The following is a 23599-nucleotide window of genomic DNA, read 5'->3' on the forward strand; positions in this document are numbered from 1 at the left end:
AGGGGCGGCAACATGTTTCACGCACTATGGCGCTTTTGTCTGGCCAGACGCATTGCCATAGTACGTGAAACATGTTGCCTCCCCTGTAAAAGCCCCAGCCTCACCTGTTCCATCACCAGCTCCCTGTGTTTCTGGACTTTCAATATGCCGAATAAAGCTTGACATTTTCTACAGAGCTCTAGGTGAGTGCGTTATCCGTTCATTTCCTACAATATTTGCTATATTATTACAGTAGACTTGAAAGAAATTCAGCCTGATATGGAATTGTACATCAATATTGCTGTAGTTCTGGGAAAACAAATGGAAATGGAGTTTAGAGGTGTTGGTCAATGCTTCATCTTCCTATGGTTGTTACCATTAGCAGGTATATTGCATCCATCTGACAACACTGAAAGAGAGAGAAGGTTATCATACAGTTCTGCTAAGTTCAGCCTGTACAATACCCATACAACCACCCATCAGCTCTCCTAAGGAGTTACCGGACTGGAACGTGAATATCCTAGATCTGCAAAGGTTGATCTTAATATTTAAAGGGGTACTCTGGTGGAAAACTTTTTTTTTTAATTTATTTATTTTTTTAATCAAGTGGTGCCAGAAAGGTAAACAGATCTGTAAATTACTTCTATAAAAAAATCTTTACCCTTCCAGTATTTATTAGCAGCTATATGCTACAGAGGAAATTATTTTCCTTTTTGAATTTCTTTTTTTTTTTGTCTTGTCCACAGTGCTCTCTGCTGACACCTGATGCCCGTATCAGGAACTGTCCAGAGCAGAATAAAATCCTTATTGCAAACCTATGCTGCTCTGGACAGTTCCTGACAGTGATAGAGGTGTCAGCAGAGAGAACTGTGGACAAGACAAAAAAAAAATAAAAAAAATAAAAGAATTTCCTCTGTAGCATACAGCTGCTAATAAGTACTGGAAGGGTAATGATTTTTTAATAGAAGTAATTTACAAATCTGTTCAACTTTCTGGCACCAGTTCATAAAAAAAAAAAAAAAAGTTTTCCAACGGAGTACCCTTTTAATTCTTTTTCACTATTTTATGTATTTGGCGGTAATGTATCCCACAGCTCAGCCCTGACACTCTGTCCTATTTATCTTGTAACCAGATCATTTCTGGACGAATGCTGAGAAGTGCAGAAGAATGGTCGTGGAACAGTGGCTCAGATCATTTGTTGTATTGGTCACAGGGCTTAGGAAGGAAAAAACTGAGCTTGGGAATTGGGTATATAGGCTTTGGGTGACAGCTTATGGCTCTGTGGGGTCTGAGCTAAGACAGCTGTAGGCTTTTCTTTGTGCCACCAGTAATATACCTTTTTATTGGGTCGCATGTATTATTATATTAACTTGTAAGCTGAGGGAAGCAGTTGCCTTGATAGAAATGCTTTCTGCTCAGATCATGTGTTTTGTAGTGTGTTTATTACTATGGGAAATAATGACTTGTCTCTGCCTCAAATATCATTTTGCCACCTTCTGGAGGAACAATTTACGTCCCGTTTTCCATGCACAAAGTGCATTGTGTTTAATTGAAGTAAATTAAAAAAGTGACTTAAGTGTCAAATCTTAAGAAACGTGTTTTGAACCGAAAGTGACCTCTCCAGATCCATTGTTAAACTAGATGATGCAATGTGAATACAGACCCTACTTCCAGCTGTCCATAAACTCCTGATCTCAAGGCTTAGCCGTGTTTCCCACCCACCGAATTCAGCACTTGTTCAACAATGTAGAAAATCAGCCTAACACTTTATCTCAATAACCTTGTCACCGAGCACATCATGAAATATTTTACCAGTTGTCATTGGTTTCTAATTTAGGATCGGTTCTGTGGCTGCAGTAGAGTACACGAGGTCATACCATATGATGTGCACCTTTCTGTACTGGCACTAAATCGGTTGTAGTGGGATGTTGGATGGGATTTTTCAAAATTTGGCAAACATGAAAAACATGAGAATTAAAAGATGACCTGTCAGCTGGGATATGTTGTGCTACTCAAGGGCAGCTGCCATTTGGAGGATGATTGTTCTTTTTGTTTAATAATATTGAGTCATCTGGTTACATATGTTTTTCATATTTGCTCTGTCAAGTGTGGCTGCTTCTTCCACTGACTGACAACCAGGGAAGACAGAAATAGGGACCATGAACCGACTTTGCTACCCAGATGCCACCAGGGCACCCTTTATGCAAATATCACCTTCATAGAACCTATGGGAATGTAAAAGTTTTCAGCCTACACATGAATTGGACTGTGATAGTAGAGATCCAGAGTCTCTGACATGGCGAGAGCTGTGACCACCTGTTATCCATACAATTGTTGCAATACAACTATAAATATTTATATTTAGGTTTAAATTAGGTTTAAAAAACAAACAGTCAATCACTCCTCCCATTTCTGCCAAGATTGTATCAACTTGGGTGGATTCGGGGATAGAAAATCCGCAGCATTTTTACAGTACCAGCAAAGTGAATGAGATTTTAAGAAATCTTATTCACATGCTGTAGGTAAAAATCCACATGCAATTGACCTTTGATTTTTAGCATCCTGCCAATTTCTGTTGCAGATTTTCCCCATCAGTTTCACTGGGAAAGTCTAAATTGATAATAAATCCTCAATAAAATGTTTTGGATTAGCTGTAAATATGCATACATTTCTACAATTGTGGATTTTAAACCTGTTTTTCTTTTTTCTTTTCAAAATCCACAATAAAATTCTGCTGATTTTTCTGTGGAAATGCTATAGATTTTTCACCTGCAGTGAAAAATCTGCAACATATTTGTCCCTTGTGGACATTACTTGTCAGTATAAAAACTTTTGATAAATGGGGGTGACTGGTTCTCAAGGTCTTGAGTGTGATGGAAATGTGTTATATGGTTTTGTCTGTGAATATGTAATGATGATAGTGGTGTTTATGAATAATTCAAGAGGGTGATGATGGGTGCTTGTATAAACTTGAGGGTATGTGTATATATATATATATATATATATATATATATATATATATATATATATATATATATAATGAAAGAGGGGGATAGGTGTTCCTGTATAAACTGGAGAATCTGTATATAATGATCGGTGTATATGGGAGAGAGGGAAAAGTATGGGAGAGAAAAGTATCTTGATGGGTGTTTGTGAATGATTGGAGAGGGTGATGGTAAATGTTACTGTATAAATTGGAGAATATGCATGTATATAATGAATATTTGTGATGATAGGTGTTTCTGTATAAACTGCAGGATGTGTGTGTATATATTGATCGGTGTATATGGGAGAGAGAAGTATAGGGGAGAAGGAAATGATTAAAGGAGAAGGGGGATGGTGAAAGAGAGATAGAGGATGGTGAAAATAAAAGAAAAGGCTCTTACTTGGTTAGATAAAAGCGCAATTTATTTGTAATTTAATAATATAAAACAGGAAAAAACGCTGGGCCCTAGCGCTTATACTTTCCAATGCATATGAAACAGTTAAAATAATTCATAAATGTAATTCATAACAAGGTCAGTAGATGAAAAGCACTAAATAGTTATACAATGTGCAATAGTAGGTAAATGAACCCGGTGCTGCGATCGCAATGTATAACAGACCAAGTCAATTGCTCTCGGTACGGCGACCGTAGAGATGTGTGAAATCGTCAAGTAGTCCACGGTGCTGCGACCGTATGCCAGAAAGAAGAAACAAAGTCACAATGTAGCGGTACTGTGACCGCAGTTGGTGGTACAATTCAATGGGACACAGTGTGTCAATGTTGCGAGGGTGCGTGCTGTCTCTAACAGAGTGAGGGAGCCATGGATTGGCAGTGGGCCAAAAGGAGGAAGCTCCAGCGGTTGCAAGGCTGGGTAGTGGAAAGGGGGAAGAAATATCTTGTGGTACTATGTACCTCTCACCCGGTCACTCCTATGGACTTTGTGATGTCGGTCCTCACTCTGGAAACGAAGCAGCTTGTTTGTGGCTGTCAGCGGTCACTGGTGCTCGGCTTCTCCTCGTGGCGGTGAGCGTGTTGGGCGCGTAATAGAATCCTGGCGCGCTGTGATGATCCTGTGATTCTGTGATTGAGCTGGTGATGATAGTGCTTGCAATGGTGTCTACTGCCTTAAGACTAGACGCGTATCGGACCCTCTAGGTCCGTCCTCAGTAGTCCTGAGGACGGACCTAGAGGGTCTGAAACGCGTCTAGTCTTAAGGCAACAGACACCATTGCAAGCACTATCATCACCAGCTCAATCACAGAACCACAGGATCATCACAGCGCGCCAGGATTCTATTACGCGCCCAACACGCTCACCGCCACGAGGAGAAGCCGAGCACCAGTGACCGCAGACAGCCACAAACAAGCTGCTTCGTTTCCAGAGTGAGGACCGACATCACAAAGTCCATAGGAGTGACCGGGTGAGAGGTACATAGTACCACTAGATATTTCTTCCCCCTTTCCACTACCCAGCCTTGCAACCGCTGGAGCTTCCTCCTTTTGGCCCACTGCCAATCCATGGCTCCCTCACTCTGTTAGAGACAGCACGCACCCTCGCAACATTGACACACTGTGTCCCATTGAATTGTACCACCAACTGCGGTCGCAGTACCGCTACATTGTGACTTTGTTTCTTCTTTCTGGCATACGGTCGCAGCACCGTGGACTACTTGACTATTTCACACATCTCTACGGTCGCCGTACCGAGAGCAATTAACTTGGTCTGTTATACCTTGCGGTCGCAGCACCGGGTTCATTTACCTACTATTGCACATTGTATAACTATTTAGTGCTTTTCATCTACTGACCTTGTTATGAATTACATTTATGAATTATTTTAACTGTTTCATATGCATTGGAAAGTATAAGCGCTAGGGCCCAGCGTTTTTTCCTGTTTTATAATATTAAATTACAAATAAATTGCGCTTTTATCTATCCATGTAAGAGCCTTTTCTTTTCTTTTCACCATCCTCTATCTCTCTTTCACCGATCAATATATACACACACATCCTGCAGTTTATACAGAAACACCTATCATCACAAATATTCATTATTTACATGCATATTCTCCAATTTATACAGTAACATTTACCATCGCCCTCTCCAATCATTCACAAATGCCTATCAAGATACTTTTCTCTCCCATGCTTTTCCCTCTCTCCCATATACACCGATCATTATATACAGATTCTCCAGTTTATACAGGAACACCTATCACCCTCTTTCATTATATATATACATACCCTCAAGTTTATACAAGCACCCATCATCACCCTCTTGAATTATTCATAAACACCACTATCATCATTACATATTCACAGACAAAACCATATAACACATTTCTATCACACTCAAGACCTTGAGAACCAGTCGCCCCCATTTAGCTATACGAATTTTCTGCTTAATCAGGGTATACAGGAGATTATACCCAGACTGAAGTTCTCGGTCACCACACCAGATTGAGTACATCTCACACTTCCTTAATCTTTTTCAATAAAAACTTTTGACTTGTTACAGGGACATGTCAAATGCTTTCGGGTTGTCAATACCCCCGTCGATCATTAGAACAAGCTGAAAGAAGCATGGGGTAGCACGCTTCACTCCATGGCTTGTGCTAATGATCATTGGGGATCTCAGCACTGAGAGTCTGACCGATCAAAACTTTTGACATGACTCTACGACATGTCAAAACTTTTTAGAAGTAGCGGATATACTTTGCTATACATGTGTCTCTCTAGCTTTCCATTTTAGAAGTGACCCAAGAAAAAAATGCTCAGAAATGGAAGGGTCATGATGAGACAATGTTTCATCTCTTATGATCATCTTAAAGGGAAACGGTCATCTGTTCACCCACACTAAACCCAATACACTGGGTTATAGTGTGGGTGAACAGGAGATTGATGAAGGATTAATGGGATAAATATGTACATGCACTCCAGAGATCTGTGGTGGTGGGCCCGCCGGCTCAATATGAATATTCATTGAGTGGGTCATGTGAGCGCTCCTGTGACCCGCGACAATGAATATTCACAGAAGGTGGACCCATTAACCCCTCATCGGTCTCCTGTTCACCCACACCCAGTGTATTGGGATTAATAGTTGTGAACAGATGACCATTGGATGGTAGAAATAGTCGAAAAAAATGATTGTTCTGCTGTCTCAAAGCTGTTGTATTAGCCATTGAAGCTGGGCTTGTGTACCGCACCAGTCCATCTACATAGATATTTGTCAGCATTTGTCTTATGTCCATTTATCTGTCAGTAAAATGAGAAGTATGACGCTTCTTTAGCAAGGCCTTATTCACAGAACTTTAGTAGTGTATTCCTGTCATCATGCAAAACCAACCCTACATAATGTTTCCTAGTGTATCTGAATACTTTAAAGGGGTACTCCACTGGCCAGTGTTCCAGCTGCATTCAGAACATTTCTTTCCGAACGCAGTGCGTGCCCTGCAGGGGTCGACCACGCCCCCTCGTGGCATCAGGTCATGCCCCCTCAAGGCAAGTCTATGGGGCCGCTACAGCGTGCGCACAGCGTCCGGAATTAAATGTTCCGAACACAGCCGAAACACTGGCCAGTGGAGTACCCCTTTTAATAATCTTTTCTACCTGTTAAGTTTGTCATTCATGTGACCTATTTCAGTTTGAAAACCTTGCTGGTCTCCTGAAGCTGCCAGGAAAGAAGACCTTCAACAACATGGATAAAGAATTTTTGGAAAAGAGAAAAAATGATTTGAATACTTACCTACAGGTAATGTGCTTGTATTATTTAGTATTATTACTGAATTACCATCATCTGTCATGATTTTATTATTGGTTGTTGCATGCCAAGAATTATTGGTATGTAGTATTTATTAGGCAAGGCCATTTTTTGTGTTTCACAGGTTGTGTAAGGTAAAGTATTTCTTATTTTTGTTTTGATTTTTTTCTTTTTATTTCTTGTAGTTATTGCTAAGTTCCGAGTTGCTAAAGGCCTGTCCTACACTTGCACCTTTTGTATTTGACTTTCTTGAGAACAAAGCCTACAATAAAGGGAAGGGAGACTTTGCACGAAAGGTATGTAAGGAAAAATCTGACTTTCTTTTGATAAAGATTTTTTGTTTTTACATGTGACATGTATCAGGGTTAGCCATTTATATTAGATTGGTGGGTGTCTGACTCTCTGTACCCCCTTTGCTTATCAGCTGTATGAAGGGGTCTTGTCTATTGGACAAGTGCTCTAGCCTTTCCACTGTGTACTATTTCTCACAATTAAAATTATAATTGGGCAAATTCCTTACTTTATCGGCTATGCTAGGTATTGCACCTGTATCCTATTCAAATGAAGCATATGGCACGGCGAGTACAATGAGGATTCCAAGAATCAGCCCCTAACTAACTGAATATTGATAGAATATATACAGTCATGGCCGTAAATGTTGGCACCCCTGAAAATTTTCAAGAAAATTATGTATTTCTCACAGAAAAGGATTGCAGTAACACATGTTTATTCCCTTTGCGTGTATTGGAACTAAATCAAAAAAGGAGGAAAAAAAGCAAATTGGGCATAATGTCACACCAAACTCCAAAAATGGTCTGGAAAAAAATATTGGCACTCTTAACTTAATATTTGGTTTCACACCCTTTGGAAAAAATAACTGAAATCAATCGCTTCCTATAACCATCAATAAGCTTCTTACACCTCTCAGCTGGAATGTTGGACCACTCTTCCTTTGCAAACTGCTTCCGGTCTCTCTTATTGGAAGGGCACCTTTTCCAACAGCAATTCTAAGATCTCTCCACAGGTGTTCAATGGGATTTAGATCTGGACTCATTGCTGGCCACTTTAGAACTCTCCAGTGCTTTGGTACCATCCATTTCTGGGCGCTTTTTTACATATGTTTGGGTTCATTGTCCTGCTGGAAGACCCAAGATCTTTCTGACACTGGGCTGTACAGTGCGACCCAAAATCCACTGGTAATCCTCAGATTTAATGATGCCTTGCACACATTTAAGGCACCCAGTGCCAGAGGCAGCAAACAACCCCAAAACATCATTCAACCTCCACCATATTTGACTAAAGGTACTGTGTTCTTTTCTTTGGAGGCCTCATTACGTTTTCGGTAAACAGTAGAATGTTGTGCTTTACCAAAAAGCTCTATCTTGGTCTTATCTGTCCGCAAGATGTTTTCCCAGAAGGACTTTTGGCTTACTCAAGTTCATCTTGGAAAAATGTAGTCTTTCTTTTTTATGTCTCTGTGTCAGCAGGGGGTCCTTCTGGGTCTTCTGCCATAGAGTTTTGTTTGATTTAAATGTCGACGGATAGTCGCGCTGACACTGATGCTCCCTGAGCCTGCAGGACAGCTTGAATATCTGTGGAACTTGTTTGGGGCTGCTTATCCACCATCTGGACTATCCTGCGTTTACACCTTTCATAAAAATGTTTCTTCTGTCCACTCCTAGGGAGATTAGCTACAGTGCCATGGATTGCAAACTTCTTGATAATGTTGCGCACTGTGGACAAAGGCAAATCTAGATCTCTGGAGATAGATTTTAACCTTAAGATTGTTGATATTTTTCAACAATTTTGATTCTCAAGTCCTCCGACTTTTCTCCTCTTTCTGTTGTCCATGCTTAGAGTGCCACACACAGACACATAATGCAAAGACTACGTGAACTTCTCTCCTTTTTATCTGCTTTGAGGTGTAATTTTTATATTGCCCACACCTGTTACTTGCCCAAGTTGAGTTTAAAGGAGCATCACATGCTTGAAACAATCTAATTTTCTCTATCTGCTCCATTGGGTGACACTATGGTAACCAAAAAGTCGGCTCCTCCCAGCAGGATATACCCGCCTCCAGGCCACTGAGCTAATCAGTTTCAGCTTAGTGTCTAAGCAGGATAGACACTGGTCTGGGATTCTCCTCAGACCAGGTCTTTTATTTTTTATTTTCCTAGTTAGGGAATGTGTTAGTTCTTTTATTCCTTTTTCTTTCCGTTTTCAGGTGGGGACTCAGGAACTGCGGTTCACTGTTTCCCCATTGCGAGAGTTGGCAGGCATCTTGGATGTACTGTTAACCCCCTCTCGCCAACGGTCAGCGCTTGGGGTTGTACCTCATGGGTCCGGGTCCCCCTACCTCCCTGTTCGCCTCGCTATGAGCTTGGCTTGCTGCTGGTGACAATGCTGACTGAAGACTCCATGAGGTAAGTTCTTCAGATAAGGTGAGTATATCTCCCTCTCTCTACAGGTCCTGGATGAGCCCTTGCAACCTCTGGAGACCCCTGACTTGTGACCTACTTTTATGCTAGTTTTTGGGGTCTGCCTGGAGGGTATTGTTCCCTCCTTATTCTCTTATGGAGGCCCCCTTTTTTATGGGAAAAGGACTCTCTCTCTCTCTCTCTCTCTATTCATTTGGGGAATGTACAGTGGTGCTTCGGGTGGAGATTTTCCCTGCACTCCGGGCCAGGGATCACTATGCGAGCGGCTGCTGGCTTCAGCGGCAGCAGCGCTTTTACTTTCACTTTCTCTTCTGCGGCCGCGTGTGTGCGCTGGCCGCCGTCAGCCGGGAAGCTGCCGGCGGGTTATCTCCGCCCGCTCCCGACCTTCGCATATGCAATTCGCATGTGCGCTCGGGGTCGGGAGCGTGAGCCATTACAGGGGCTTCACAGTACGTGTGGTTTAGCTCCGCCCACTGCCTTGCACTATTCTCCGGCGTGAAAACTCTCTCCTGTAAGCGATTTGCACACGCAGAGAGAGGAGTTTCTCAAACAATCAGTGTGCCCTTATTCTAGCCCGGCCCTCCTCCCCTGCTCCTTGGTCCAAGTTTTCAGCTAGCTCACAGGAGTTCTCCTCAGCAGCTGCCTGGTTAGGGACACAGACTTGGGTGAGACCGTTTTCTTTTTACTATGTCAGAGCCCAGACCTGTTCTTCCCTCCAAACAGATACCTGGAACCCTGGTTACTTATTACACTTGTAAGGCTTTTAACACTAAAATGTCTGGTTCTGCTGAACCAACTTGCTCTGCCTGCACCACTGCTCCCCCAGACCCTCTGGTAGTTTCTGTTCAGGATGTCCCTCCAGACCCTGTGGGTTCAGCCGTCCCTCCACCCTGGGTTTTCTCCCTCTCCCAGTCTATCTCCGACTTGGCTCAAGTCTCCCGCTCTGTGGTGACAGCCTTGGGAAGGTCCTCCCTCCACCGGCCCTCCAGAGGGACCCGTTCCCCTTCTCCCTATGCTGACCGCGCTCGTAAGCATCATCGGGGTGTTTCTTCAGGGCCTTCCCGAGTCTTCTGGCAGGCATGAATGCTCCTCTCTGAGGAGTCACTCCCCTTCTCCAGCAGGTTGAAGGCGTCTCTCTTCCAGGGGATGCTCTCATGGTCGCCGCTCTGGCTCCCCAGATCCGCGTACCAGGTCAGCCTCTCCCTCATCCAGGGCCGCCTCAACTCGCTCCCATTCTCCTAGAGAAATTGTGGATGAAGTCTCCGATTTGGCATCTGATTCAGAGGACCGATCGGATATGGCTGACTCGGTGAACTCATTGGTTTTGGCCATAAGAGAGACCTTCCATCTAGAGGACCCAGGATCTTCGGACGTAGTTCCAGAAGTATCCTTTCATCGCGCCCGTCCAGCACCCAAGATGTTGGATGCTGGAATCCGCCTGGAGGCATCCTGACAAGAGGTTTCAGGAAGCAAAGAAGGTTCAGGTGCGGTATCCTTTCTCCAAGGACCTCATCTCAAAGTGGACATCCCCTCCTTCGGTGGACCCACCAGTCTCCCGCCTCTCTAAGGCTACGACGCGGATGTGGCGGTCTTCAAGGATCTGGCAGGCAAAAAGGTAAAGACCTTCCCGCCTTTGCTTCTGCCTGGGTGTCAAAGGCACTCTCAGTTTGGTCTTCCCAAATCCGTCAAGGTGTTCTTTATGGATCTCCTCCGGAGGAACTGTCTGAACTAGCGCTCCAGTGCTCCAAGCCTTGAGACTTTCTATGCTCTGCTTCCATGCAGTCAGCCCGCTGCGCTGCCTTTGCCACTGGTAACCTAGTTGCCCTCCGTCGCTCCATGTGGCTTAAGGCATGGGACATGGATGCCGCTTCCAAGAAGTCTCTTACCGATCTCCCATTTGCCAGCTCCCAACTTTTTGGCAAGCGCCTTGATGAGATCATCTCTGAGGTGATGGGCGGCAAGAGTTCCTTATTACCTCAGAATAGGGCTTCCACTACTTCCCGTAGGAAGTCTTCTTCTTTTCGGTCCTTTCGGACTTATGGTTCCAATAATGGGTCGGGGAAGGCGCCTTCGCGGGACAAAAAGGTTCCCTCCTTCCGGGCACACCCCTCTTGGAAATCAGAAAATCGTTACGGCCGTTTTGCAGCCAAACCCACTTCTGCATAAAGGGACGCCCCCACCCGCAAATTTTTCTCGGGTGGGAGGTCGTCTTTTATTTTTCTGAGACGTCTGGGTGGCGCACATTTAAGACTCCTGGGTCAGGGACGTGGTGTCCAATGGATACCGGATCAAATTTGCTTCTCTTCTGGAGGATTGTTTTTTTTTTTTTCTGTCCCGAGCCCCCCGATCCCCTTCGCTAGCGAGGGAATTTCGGGGGCGCTTCAGTCCCTTCTAATCCAGGGAGTCATTGTCCCTGTCCCTTCCAAGGAGCGCTTTCGGGGTTTCAATTCCAACCTTTTCGTGGTTCCCAAGAAGGGCGGTTCTGTGCGGCTCATCTTGGATCTCAAGCATCTTAATCAACACCTTCTAATCCGCCATTTCCGAATGGAATCTCTTCGCTCAGTGGTGGCGTCTATGGATCAAGGGGAGTTTCTTTCCTCGTTGGACATCAAGGATGCCTACCTCCACGTTCCAATATTTCCCGGGCATCAGCGGTACCTGCGCTTTGCCATTCCGGAAGGTCATTTTCAATTTGTGGCCCTCCCCTTCGGTCTGGCCACTGCTCCGCGGGTCTTTACCAAGGTCTTGGCACCCGTCATAGCCCTACTACGGTCGAGGGGTGTCTCAGTGATTCCTTACTTGGATGTCCTCCTCATCAAGGTCTCCACCAGAGTCCAGGCTCTGGAGAATGGGAGCCTCACTCTTCAGACCTTATGTCGCTTTGTGTGGATGGTCAACCGAGACAAGTCTGTTCTCTCCCCCTCCCAGTCTCTGGTCTTCTTGGGGCTTCAGTTTGACTCGGCCTCTGCTCGGATTCGCCTCCCGCCGGGCAAACGTCTGGCCCTCTTGTTGGGAGTCCGCTCCCTCCGGATACCATCCTCGGTCTCCATCCGTACTTGCATGGAAGTCCTGGGTCGGATGGTGGCAGCCATGGAGGCCGTACCCTTTGCCCAGTTCTCCCTCTTCGGACCCTGCGGTCTCTGCGCTGGTGGCTCCGCTCCCCCCCTTCTTCTTTAGGGGCATTCGTTTCTTCGCCTCCACTGGCAGGTGGTCACGACAGATGCCAGCCTGTCGGGCTGGGGGGGTGTTTTCAGGGATCAGACGCTTCAAGGCCTCTGGTCTCCCCAAGAAGCCCTTCTTTCCATAAACATCCTGGAACTGAGGGCGATATATTTTTGTCTGAAGCATTGGGAGTCCTTGCTTCATGGCCACCCTGTCCGTGTCCAGTCGGACAATGCTACGGCTGTGGGGCACTCGCACATCAGCAGCCATGTCCGAGGTGACAAAGATCCTCCTCTGGGCGGAACACGAAGTTCCGGCCATTTCGGCGATTCACATTCTGGGAGATCTCAACTGGGAAGTGGATTTCCTCAGTTGATCCTCAGCCGACCCCGGAGAGTGGTCTCTTCTTTTGGAGGTGTTTGCACAGATCTGCGACCTCTGGGGGACCCCAGACGTGGATCTCATCGCGTCTCGACACAACCGGAAAATTCCGACGTTTGTGTCAAAGTTCAGGGACCCCCTGGCTCTAGCCGTGGATGCCCTAGTAATTCCGTGGTCGGGCTTTGTCCTGCCCTATCTATTCCCTCCCCCTCCTTCCCAGGGTTCTGAGGAAGCTCAAGGCAGAAGTAGTCCCCGCCGTTCTGGTGGCTCCAGACTGGCCCCGAAGGGCATGGTACACCGACGTGGTCTGGCTTCTGGGCGACGTTCCGTTCCATCTTCCACTTCGGCCAGACCTACTGTCGCAGGGTCCCCTTTGCCACCCCAATTTACAGTCACTGCATGTAACGGCGTGGCGGTTGAGCCCGCGGTTTCTCTTCCCACGTAATTTGCACCATGCTCAGGGCTTGAAAGCCCTCCTCTGTGAAAATTTATCACCGTACCTGGCGGTTTTACTTTTGTTGGTGCCAAACTCAGACCTTTTCTCCAGTTACCTTTTCCGTTCCCCGTCTCCTCTCCTTTTTGCAGTCGGGGTTGGAACAAAGCTGGCTCTCAACTCCATAAGGGTCAGGTTTCGGCCCTTTCCATTCTCTTTCAGCGTCCTCTTGCTTCCAATTCGCATATCCGGACCTTCCTTCAGGGCGTGCCACACACTGTCCCTCCTTACCGGTACCCTTCTCCCCCTTGGGACTTGAATTTAGTTCTAGGCGCTCTCCAAGACGCACCTTTTGAGCCTCTTAGGGAGGTTCCCCTTCGCCTCCTATCCTGGAAGGTGGCTTTTCTTATAGCCATTACTTCCATTAGGAGAGTATCTGAACTTGCAGCTCTCTCCTGCCGTTTTCCTTTCCTGATAATTCATCAGGACAAGATTGTTTTCCGGCCAGATCCGTCCTTCTTACCTAAGGTCGTTTCGGCTTTTCATCTCAACGAGGACATTGTCCTTCCGTTCTTTTTTCCAGCTCCTTCTCATCCCAGGGAGCGCTAACTTCACAAATTGGATGTGGTACTGGCTGTTCGGACTTATCTTTCTGTCACCTCTTCCTTTCGTCAGTGCGATTCTTTTTTCGTGCTTACGGAAGGTCGCCGAAAGGGACAGTCTGCTTCCAAGGCCACCATTTCTCGGTGGATCCGATGTGCTATTTCGGAAGCTTACCGCCCCAAGGGAAAGATCCCACTCTTCAGGGTTTTGGCTCATTCCACCCGTTCTGTGGGGGCATCCTGGGCTTTCCGAAACAAGGCCTCGGCCTCGCAGATCTGTAAAGCGGCCACCTGGTCGTCTTTGCACACTGTTTCGAGATTCTACCAGGTTCATACTTTTGCATCGGCTGATGCTAGTCTGGGCCGTAAAGTGTTGCAGGCGGCGGTGGTACAGCCGACTGCCTGACCTTTTTTCCCTGCCCACCCAAGGGACGGCTTTGGTACGTCCCAAGGTCTGTGTCCCCCAATGGAGCCGATAGAGAAAAGGAGATTTTTTTATACTTAAAGTAAAATCTCTTTCTCGAAGGATCCATTGGGGGACACAGCTCCCGCCCTTTTCTGGGGTTCCTATTCGGTTATCTGAGTGTTCAGTTAATTTTTCTTCTGGTTCTCGGACAGTTCAAGTTTTTTTCCTTTGACCTGTCGGTCTCCTCCTATTGCTCTGGGACTAAAACTGATTAGCTCAGTGGCCTGTAGGCGGGTATATCTTGCTGGGAGGAGACGACTTTTTGGTTACCATAGTGTCAAGCCTCCTAGAGACAGCAGCATATACCCCAAGGTCTGTGTCCCCCAATGGATCCTTTGAGAAAGAGATTTTACTGTAAGTATAAAAAATCTCCTTTTTCCCAATTTTTTAAAGGGGGTGACAATAATTTTGTCCAGACCATTTTTGGAGTTTGATGTGACATTATGTCCAATCAGCTTTTTTTCCTCCCTTTTTTTGTTTAGTTCCAATACACACAAAGGGAATATACATATGTATAGCAAAACATGTGTTACTTCAATCCTTTTTTGTGAGAAATACTTTATTTTCTAGAAAAATTTCAGGGGTCCCAACATTTATGGCAATGACTGTATGTGTGAATGTATGTATATGTGTGTGTGTGTGTGTGTGTGTGTATGTATGTATGTGTATATATATATATATATATATATATATATATATATATATATAGGTCATCGAATATTGATCGAATGGATATATCCTATTGATAGGTCATCAATTTTAAAAGCTCCGCCAACCCTTTAAATACAAAGCTACAGCCAGATATATGTAAAGATAAGGCTCTGGGCTGTATGATTGGCGAAGCAGAGCTCTTTACACATTTACTGATGAGGGGAGAAAAATTTAAACTCCAGTAGACTGCAAAAATGGAGTCAACAATGGTGGAAACAAAAGTAGTAAAATTCTAGGATCCAAATACAACATCAGAAATCTATGCTAGCTTGAACTGTGATAGAATATATTTTAAAAGTGCATTCTTGCTTTATGCTTAAGTTACAAATTCCAAGTGAATAGACATTAGGAAGGTTGTTGCCACTGACCTGTATTGTTCCTTGTAGATGGACACATTTGTAAATCCACTGCGCAATTCAATGAGGAATGTCTCCAATGCAGTCAAATCCTTACCAGACAGTTTAGCTGAAGGAATGAATAAGATGTCTGACAACATGGGCAAAATGTCAGAAAGACTCGGACAAGATATAAAGCAATCTTTTTTTAAGGTATGTTTCTTCTTTACACAGCCTACACAAAATGCAGGACCAAAACTGTACTGATGCTGAAACTGCATCAACAAACTACTTGGCAAGATGCCACTCAAATATTAATGGGGTAATCCAGGAAAAAACTGTCTTATATATATCAACTGGCTCCAGAAAGTTAGACAGATTTGTAAATTACTTCTATTAAAAAAACGTAATCCTTTCAGTATTTATGAGCTTCTGAAGTTAAAGTTGTTTTTTTCTGTCTAAGTCCTCTCTGATGACACCTGTCTTGGGAAACACCCAGTTTAGAAGAAGTTTGCTATGGGGATTTGCTTCTAAACTGGGCGTTTCCCGAGGTGTCATCAAAGACAGAAAAGGAGTTAGACAGAAAAGTACAACCTTAACTTCAGAAGCTCATAAGTACTGAAAGGATTAGGATTTTTTAATAGAAGTAATTTACATATCTGTTTAACCCCTTAAGGACTCAGCCCATTTTGGCCTTAAGGACTCAGACAATTTAATTTTTACGTTTTCATTTTTTCCTCCTCGCCTTCTAAAAATCATAACTCTTTTTTATATTTTCATCCACGGACTAGTATGAGGGCTTGTTTTTTGCGTGACCAGTTGTCCTTTGTAATGACATAACTCATTATATCATAAAATGTATGGCGCAACCAAAAAACACTATTTTTGTGGGGAAATTAAAACAAAAAACGCAATTTTGCTAATTTTGGAAGGTTTCGTTTTCACGCCGTACAATTCATGGTAAAAATGACGTGTGTTCTTTATTCTGAGGGTCAATACGATTAAAATGATACCCATTATTACATACTTTTCTATTATTGTTGCGCTTAAAAAAAATCACAAACTTTTTAACCAAATTAGTACGTTTATAATCCCTTTATTTTGATGACCTCTAACTTTTTTATTTTTCCATATAAGCGGCGGTATGGGGGCTCATTTTTTGCGCCATGATCTGTACTTTTTTGATACCACATTTGCATATAAAAAACTTTTAATAAATTTTTTATAATTTTTTTTTAAATAAAATGTATTAAAAAAGTAGCAATTTTGGACTTTTTTTTTTTTTCGTTCACGCCGTTCACCGTACGGGATCATTAACATTTTATTTTAATAGTTCGGACATTTACGCACGCGGCGATACCAAATATGTCTAAAATTTATTTTTTACGCTTTTTGGGGGTAAAATAGGAAAAAACGGACGTTTTACTTTTTTATTGGGGGAGGGGATTTTTCACTTTTTTTTTACTTTTACATTTTTTTTCATTTTTTTTCATTTTTTTCATTTTTTTTTACACTTCAATAGTCCCCATAGGGGACTATTCATAGCAATACCATGATTGCTAATACTGATCTGTTCTATGTATAGGACATAGAACAGATCAGTGTTATCGGCGATCGTCTGCTCGATCTCAGACCAGAACAGAAGACGTCGAGACCCGGAAGGAGGAAGGTGAGGGGACCTCCGTGCGGCGTTCTGAATGAACGGATCCCCGCAGCAGCGCTGTGGGCGATCCGATCATTCATTCAAATCGCGCACTGCCACAGATGCCGGGATCTGTATTGATCCCGGCACCTGAGGGGTTAATGGCGGACGCCCGCGAGATTGCGGGCGTCGGCCATTGCCGGCGGGTCCCTGGCTGCGATCAGCAGTCGGGATCAGCCGCGCATGACACGGGCATCGCTCCGATGCCCGCGGTTATGCAGAGGACGTAAATGTACGTCCTGGTGTGTTAAGTACCACCGCACCAGGACGTACATTTACGTCCTGCGTCCTTAAGGGGTTAAAGGGTACCACTCATCAAATAAACTTTTGATATATTTTAGATTAATGAATGTTGAATAACTTTCCAATAGCATGTCAATGAAAAATATGCTTCTTTCTATTGTATTTTTCCCGATCAGTCCTATCAGCAAGCATTTCTGACTCATGCTGGAGTCCTAAACACTCAGAGCTGCCAGCCTGCTTTGTTCACAGCCAAACAGGCTGTGAACAAAGCAGGCTGGCAGCTCTGAGTGTTCTCCTTTGTGAACAAAGCAGACTGGCAGCTCGTAGTGTTTAGGACTCCAGCCTGAGTCTGAAATGCTTGCTGCCAGGACTGGTAGGGAGACCCCTAGTGGTCATTTCTTCAAAGTGGACAATTAAATAGAAAGAAGCATATTTTTTAATAACATGCAATTGTAAAGTTATTCTGCATACATTAATCTATAATATATCAAAAGTTTTTTTGATGAGAGGTACCCTTTAACCTTCTGGAGCCAGTTGAGATATATATATATATATATATATATATATATATATATATATATATATATATATATATACACACACATATACACACACACACAGTGGTCCCTCAACATACGATGATAATTAGTTCCAAACGAGCCATCGTTTGTCGAATCCATCGTATGTTGAGGGATTCGTGCAATGTAAAGTATAGGAAGCTGTACTCACCTGTCCCCGCCGCTCGAGATGGTGTCCCCGCCGCTCCCGATGGTGACCCCAGCCTCCGCTGGGCTCTCCTGGTCTTCTCCGGTCCTCTTCTGTCTTCTCCGGTCCTCTTCTGTCTTCTCCGGTCCTTTTCTGTCTTCTCCGGTCCTTTTCTGTCTTCTCCGGTCCTCTGCTGTCTTCTCTGGTCCTCTGCTGTCTTCTCCGGTCCTTTTCTGTCTTCCGCAAGGCCTTACTGGGCCTGCGTAGCGACGTCATTACGCCGCTGCGTACGCCATTCCTATTGGATGACGTGCGCAGCAGCATATTGACGTCATCGGAGAGGGCTGAGAAGACACCGGAAGACCAGCGCTGGACCCGGAGGGCACCCCGGAGCATCGTGGAGGGGTAAGTAATACTTACCGCACCACACGGGGAACATTAAGCTGCTATCCGGCAGCAGCTTAAGCATTTGGCGCTGCCGGATAGCACTTAATACGATGGCCCTGACATAAAAAAGCATCATATGTCGATGCTGACATCCACATGCGATGGCCTCTGAGAGGCCATCGTATGTCGATTTCATCATATGTCGGGGCCATCGTAGGTCGGGGGGTCACTGTGTATATATATATATATATATATATATATATATATGTTTTTTCCTGGAATACCCCTTTAAACCTACAAAACTTGCCTATCGAAGTATAAATAATCCACAAAAGTTCATTTATAATCAAATGATGATCTTTATTGTGAATACATATCAATAAACAACATAATTAGTGTATCCAGCCTTCCCATTAAAAGACACATTAAAATCAATTGATGGGGAATATCCAAAATGAAGTATAGTATAATAATATATGGTACAAATTTATAAATGTGCATCTATTAAAGGCCGGCAGAATTAGTTGAAAACAATAAAAAATAAAAAAAAAAGTGGCCTGTGCCCCCACCTCACTCTCCAACGCTTTTTGCTCTGCTTCCTCTATGACTCCTAGAGGAAGCAGAGCACAACGCATTGGAATGTGAGGTAGGGGAACATCCAGAGGCAGCATCATCTCCATATAGCTGGTTGGTATTATTCTGATGTAATTTTGTGGCCAGTCTTCCCAACATACAATGTGGGCCTAGTATTGGTAACTATGTATTGAATTAAGCCATTGTGCTATTTGCATACCCATTATATAGTGTGGTCCTTGTATTTTTGGGAGTGAATTGATTCTAATTATTGTGCACCCTTTATACATATGTCATATTTAACTAATATTGCACCTTGATATGGACCTTTGTGGTATGATATTGGATAAATGCATGGGCACAGGCCACTTTTTTATTCTTTACAATTAATTCTGCTGGCCTTTAATAGATGCACATTTATGTAATTTTTACCATCTATTATTATTATACTATACTTCATTTTGGATGTTTCCCCATCAATTGATTTTAATGTGTCTTATGTGTACATGTTTTAATGGGAAGGCTGGATACACTAATTATGTTGTCTATTGATATGTATTCACAATAAAGATTATCATTAGATTATAAATGAACTTTTGTGGATTATTTATACTTATATGGGCAAGTTTTGTAGGTTAAATAATTACTGTTTCTTCTTTAGTCTCTTAAAATTATATTGTATGGTTCGTGGGCACTGCCGACACATAGTGCAGAGATTCTGTAAGTTACACTGTGTAGATGTATGATGTCTTCATACACAGTACTATATTTGATTGTGTTCAGTAAAGATGATCCTCTTTTTTATACGTCAGGTGGTTTTTAAACTGTATTCTTATTACTTTGTATTTATTGTGTCCTGATTTATATTTCTTAAAATTATTTAAATTATTTTAAATTATATTTCCCCCTACCCCATCCACCTGAGCCACAGAGATCTGTGATAACATCATCTGACATCGCTCATCCGCTTTTTTAAGCCATTTACTGGCAATAGTAATTTAGTGGCCAGCATTATATGGGATTTTTATGTATAAAGGAAAACTGGGAGAACACGGGTCAGGTTATATGGGCCATTTAAAAAATAAATATAAAATTAATTTAAAAAATCATCTTATACTTAAATATTTTTTTTTGTTTCTTTTATACATATTTCTCTTTTCTAATTTGTAAATTTAGATTTTGTTCTTTCCACATTATAATGGGAGTGACCATCTTGCCTGAGCTGTTTTAAACAGCATTTTAAGATATGCTCTATAGCAAACCCATGACCATAGGTAGAATAGTTTGGAGTAGATCATGTTCATTTGTATGGGAGACGTTTCTTGAAATGCTCTGTGATCTGTGCAGAGGTCATTGTATAGGGAGGGGAAAGCGATTATCACCAGCTATTGTGAAGATCCTCTGTAATCTGTATTTACTGGTATCACCTTTCACTGTAATCCTGTCTGTGATGATAATGAGAACTGGAAAGTGAACTGTAGCGAGAAAAAAAAGTCTCAGCTTATTATTAGGCCTAGTGGCCATAATAAACAGCAACATTACAGGATTATTTTATAATATATAGGTAGTAAAATGGAAAATGTCAAAAAATATCACTAAAAATTCTTAAAAATATGTTTAACATAAAAACTTGATTTAAACAATAAACCTCTGCCTCCATTCTTACAACTATAGAGCCGATTAAGAAAGTTCTGGCTACCTGCTAAATGTTTTGCATTTAACTGAATTAATATTGTTTTTCCCGTTAAGGCACCAATGCTTGTACCAAAGCCTGGTTCAGATCCTGAACATTGCCGAGTGTCTGCTCAACTAGATGACAATGTGAGTACACACTGAGTCCTCTTAAAATATGCATAGTTGAAATGGCTGCAGTGGAGTACACTTCTATACTCTATAGCTGCCATTAGAAAAGCTTCAATAGAAGTCTCTATCTGCTTGCATTACTTTTTCTGTGCTTTTGCTTTTATATGCATCCTTAAAGGGGTACTCCGGTGAAAAACGTTTAGTTTTTTTGTTTTTTAAATCAACTGGTGCCAGAAAGTTAAACAGATTTGTAAATTACTTCTATTAAAAAATCTTAATCCTTCCAGTACTCATTAGCTGCTGAATACTACAGAAGAAATTATTTTCTTTTTGGAATACAGAGCTCTCTGCTGACATCATGACCACAGTGCTCTCTGCTGACATCTCTGTCCATTTTAAGAACTGTCCAGAGTAGGTGAAAATCCCAATAGCAAACATATGCTGCTCTGTTCAGTTCCTAAAATGGACAGAGATGTCAGCAGAGACCACTGTGTTCCAAAAAGAAAATAATTTCCTCTGTAGTATTCAGCAGATAATAAGTACTGGAAGGATTAAGATTTTTTTAATAGAAGTAATTTACAAATCTGTTTAACTTTCTGGCACCAGTTGATTTAAAAAAATAAAATAACATTTTCACCGGAGTACCCCTTTAATATTTAGAAGATGGTTTTATTTGTATATGTTTTATTTGTTTTTCAGTGTTTTTGTTTGCTTTTTGCAAAATATTTTTGAAATGTTGTTTTTATTTTATTGTGTGTGTGTGTCTATTACACATCAAAACCAAGTGTTGTTTGTAGCATGTTTTATATGTTATTATAGGCTTTTGTGGAAAATTGCTTTGTTGGGCAACAGAAAATGCTGTTTTTCTGATCAGCAATGTATTCGATTACAATTCTTTTATTTTTATTTTTTGCAGTGGATACCTTTTTATCCATGCAGGTTCTGTGCTTTTATCAGCCATAGGGGAAAAAAAACCTGTAGCTTCTGATTGTAGATTAGTAATGTTTTAAATCTCCTATAAGGGCGTTGTTACTTAATAGAGAAGCATCTACAAACATTATCCATCTCACTGGAGGACCAGTCACGTAGTTGCAGCCCATAGATCGCAGTTTCCCAACCGGGGTGCCTCCAGCTGTTGCAAAACTACAACTCTCAGCTTGCCCGGACAGCCAAATTCTGGGGATTGTAGTTTTGCAACAGCTGGAGGCACCCTGGTTGGGAAACCCTGCCATAGATTTTAGTCGGAACTATGTAATGCTTAATTTTTTTTTCCATGGTGGCGCTGCAGGGTAATTGAACACACACTCTCAGTTTTCCCAGCAGAGAGAAATCCTGTGATCACTTAATTTTCAGGGAACCATTCTAAAACCTGTTATGTTTTAGTGTTGAGTCAAATAACCATTATATGAAGATATATGGGTGTATAACATACTGTTGGCTGACTGCTTAGAGGACCAGCACTTGAATTTGGCATGACAAAATACTCCTAGTTTACACCTTTAAATAATGTAGTTTGTGCTTACAAATGTCTGGTATTTTTCTAAGAATAACAAAAATAAAAACTTTTAAGGTTCTTCAAAAGGGATAGGAAATCTGTTATCTTTGACGAGAACTTACGGCACAAAGATTATTGGTAATTATATGGGTATTGGTCATCGTCGTAAATCTGCACCTGTCCTCCTCTGTGAATTTTTATATGTCACATCAAAGCATTCCACGGTGTCTTTCCTGAACATCCCCGTGTTACCATCACATTGATAGATGCCTTTGTATTAAAGTACTTGGCATTGTTCGTCATGGCTGTAAAATGATCAGGTGCTTCCTTTAGTACTTGCAAAGTTCCCATCTTTTCTTTAAATATTGTACTCTGCATATAGTTTTTATGACCTCCTTTCCTTCCCAATATGTTGTTTAACATTTTGTATGTTTTGTACATTTTGTATTTGTATGTTCTTTACAGCCAGACATTAGACCAGTCATTATTATTTATTCACTAGCTTAATACCCGACGTTGCCTGGTTTTTCCTTCCTAATCATTGTTGGGGAGGAAAATAAACAGAGGAGGAAGCTTTTGACTTCATATGCCGTCCTCATATGTTGTTGTCATATCCCAACTCCATATCCCGTCCTCATATATTGTTGTCATATCCTAACCTCATATCCCATCCTCCTCTCCCGACCTCCTCTCCAAACCTCCATCCCGGTCTTCCTATCCCGGTCTTCCTATCCCGGTCTTCCTATCCCGGTCCTCCTATCCCGGTCCTCCTATCCCGGTCCTCCTATCCCGGTCCTCCTATCCCGGTCCTCCTATCCCGGTCCTCCTATCCCGGTCCTCCTATCCCGGTCCTCCTATCCCGGTCCTCCTATCCCGGTCCTCCTATCCCGGTCCTCCTATCCCGATCCTCCTATCCCGGTCCTCCTATCCCGGTCCTCCTATCCCGGTCCTCCTATCTCGACCTCCTATCCCGATCTCCCATCCCGACCTGTAATGTGTGTACCAGGTATTGAAATATCTCCAGCCATACAGAAGTTATGTGAGAACATACATTTCCCATTGATTTGCATGGGACTTTAAACAAAAAACCCGACACTCACAAATGGGAGTAGTTAAGGGTTAAATTAACTATCCTATATTTTAAGTGGACATATAAATAACATGTGACCAAGTATTATCGAAATATCTCCAGCCGTTTAGAAGTTATGCAGTAACATATATTTCCCATTGACTTGTATGGGACTTTAAACATAAACCCCGCAAATGGGGGTGAGTAAGGGTGAAATTACCTATCCTATGTTTGTTGTTGACATATAAGTAACATGTGTGCCAAGTTTCATGTTAATATCTTTAGCCGTTTGGAAGTTTTTGTGGAACATACACACATACAAACACACATTGAGTTTCATATAGATAGATAGATAGATAGATAGATAGATA

At 42.6% G+C, this 23599-nt stretch overlaps 1 protein-coding gene across 2 annotated transcripts in view; it reads left to right on the plus strand.

Annotated features, from left to right (window-relative positions):
- The window catches only part of SNX13 (sorting nexin 13), a 153379-nt gene that overhangs the window by 119224 nt on the left and 10556 nt on the right, over positions 1–23599 (plus strand). For both annotated transcript variants that reach the window (XM_056519755.1, XM_056519756.1), the window contains exons 19-22: positions 6607–6714; positions 6909–7019; positions 15303–15464; positions 20611–20682. In XM_056519755.1, the coding sequence (XP_056375730.1) occupies positions 6607–6714; positions 6909–7019; positions 15303–15464; positions 20611–20682 (453 nt within the window). The remainder of the gene's footprint in view (positions 1–6606; positions 6715–6908; positions 7020–15302; positions 15465–20610; positions 20683–23599) is intronic.

This window comes from Hyla sarda, chromosome 5, assembly GCF_029499605.1.
Source record: "Hyla sarda isolate aHylSar1 chromosome 5, aHylSar1.hap1, whole genome shotgun sequence".
NCBI lineage: Eukaryota > Metazoa > Chordata > Amphibia > Anura > Hylidae > Hyla > Hyla sarda.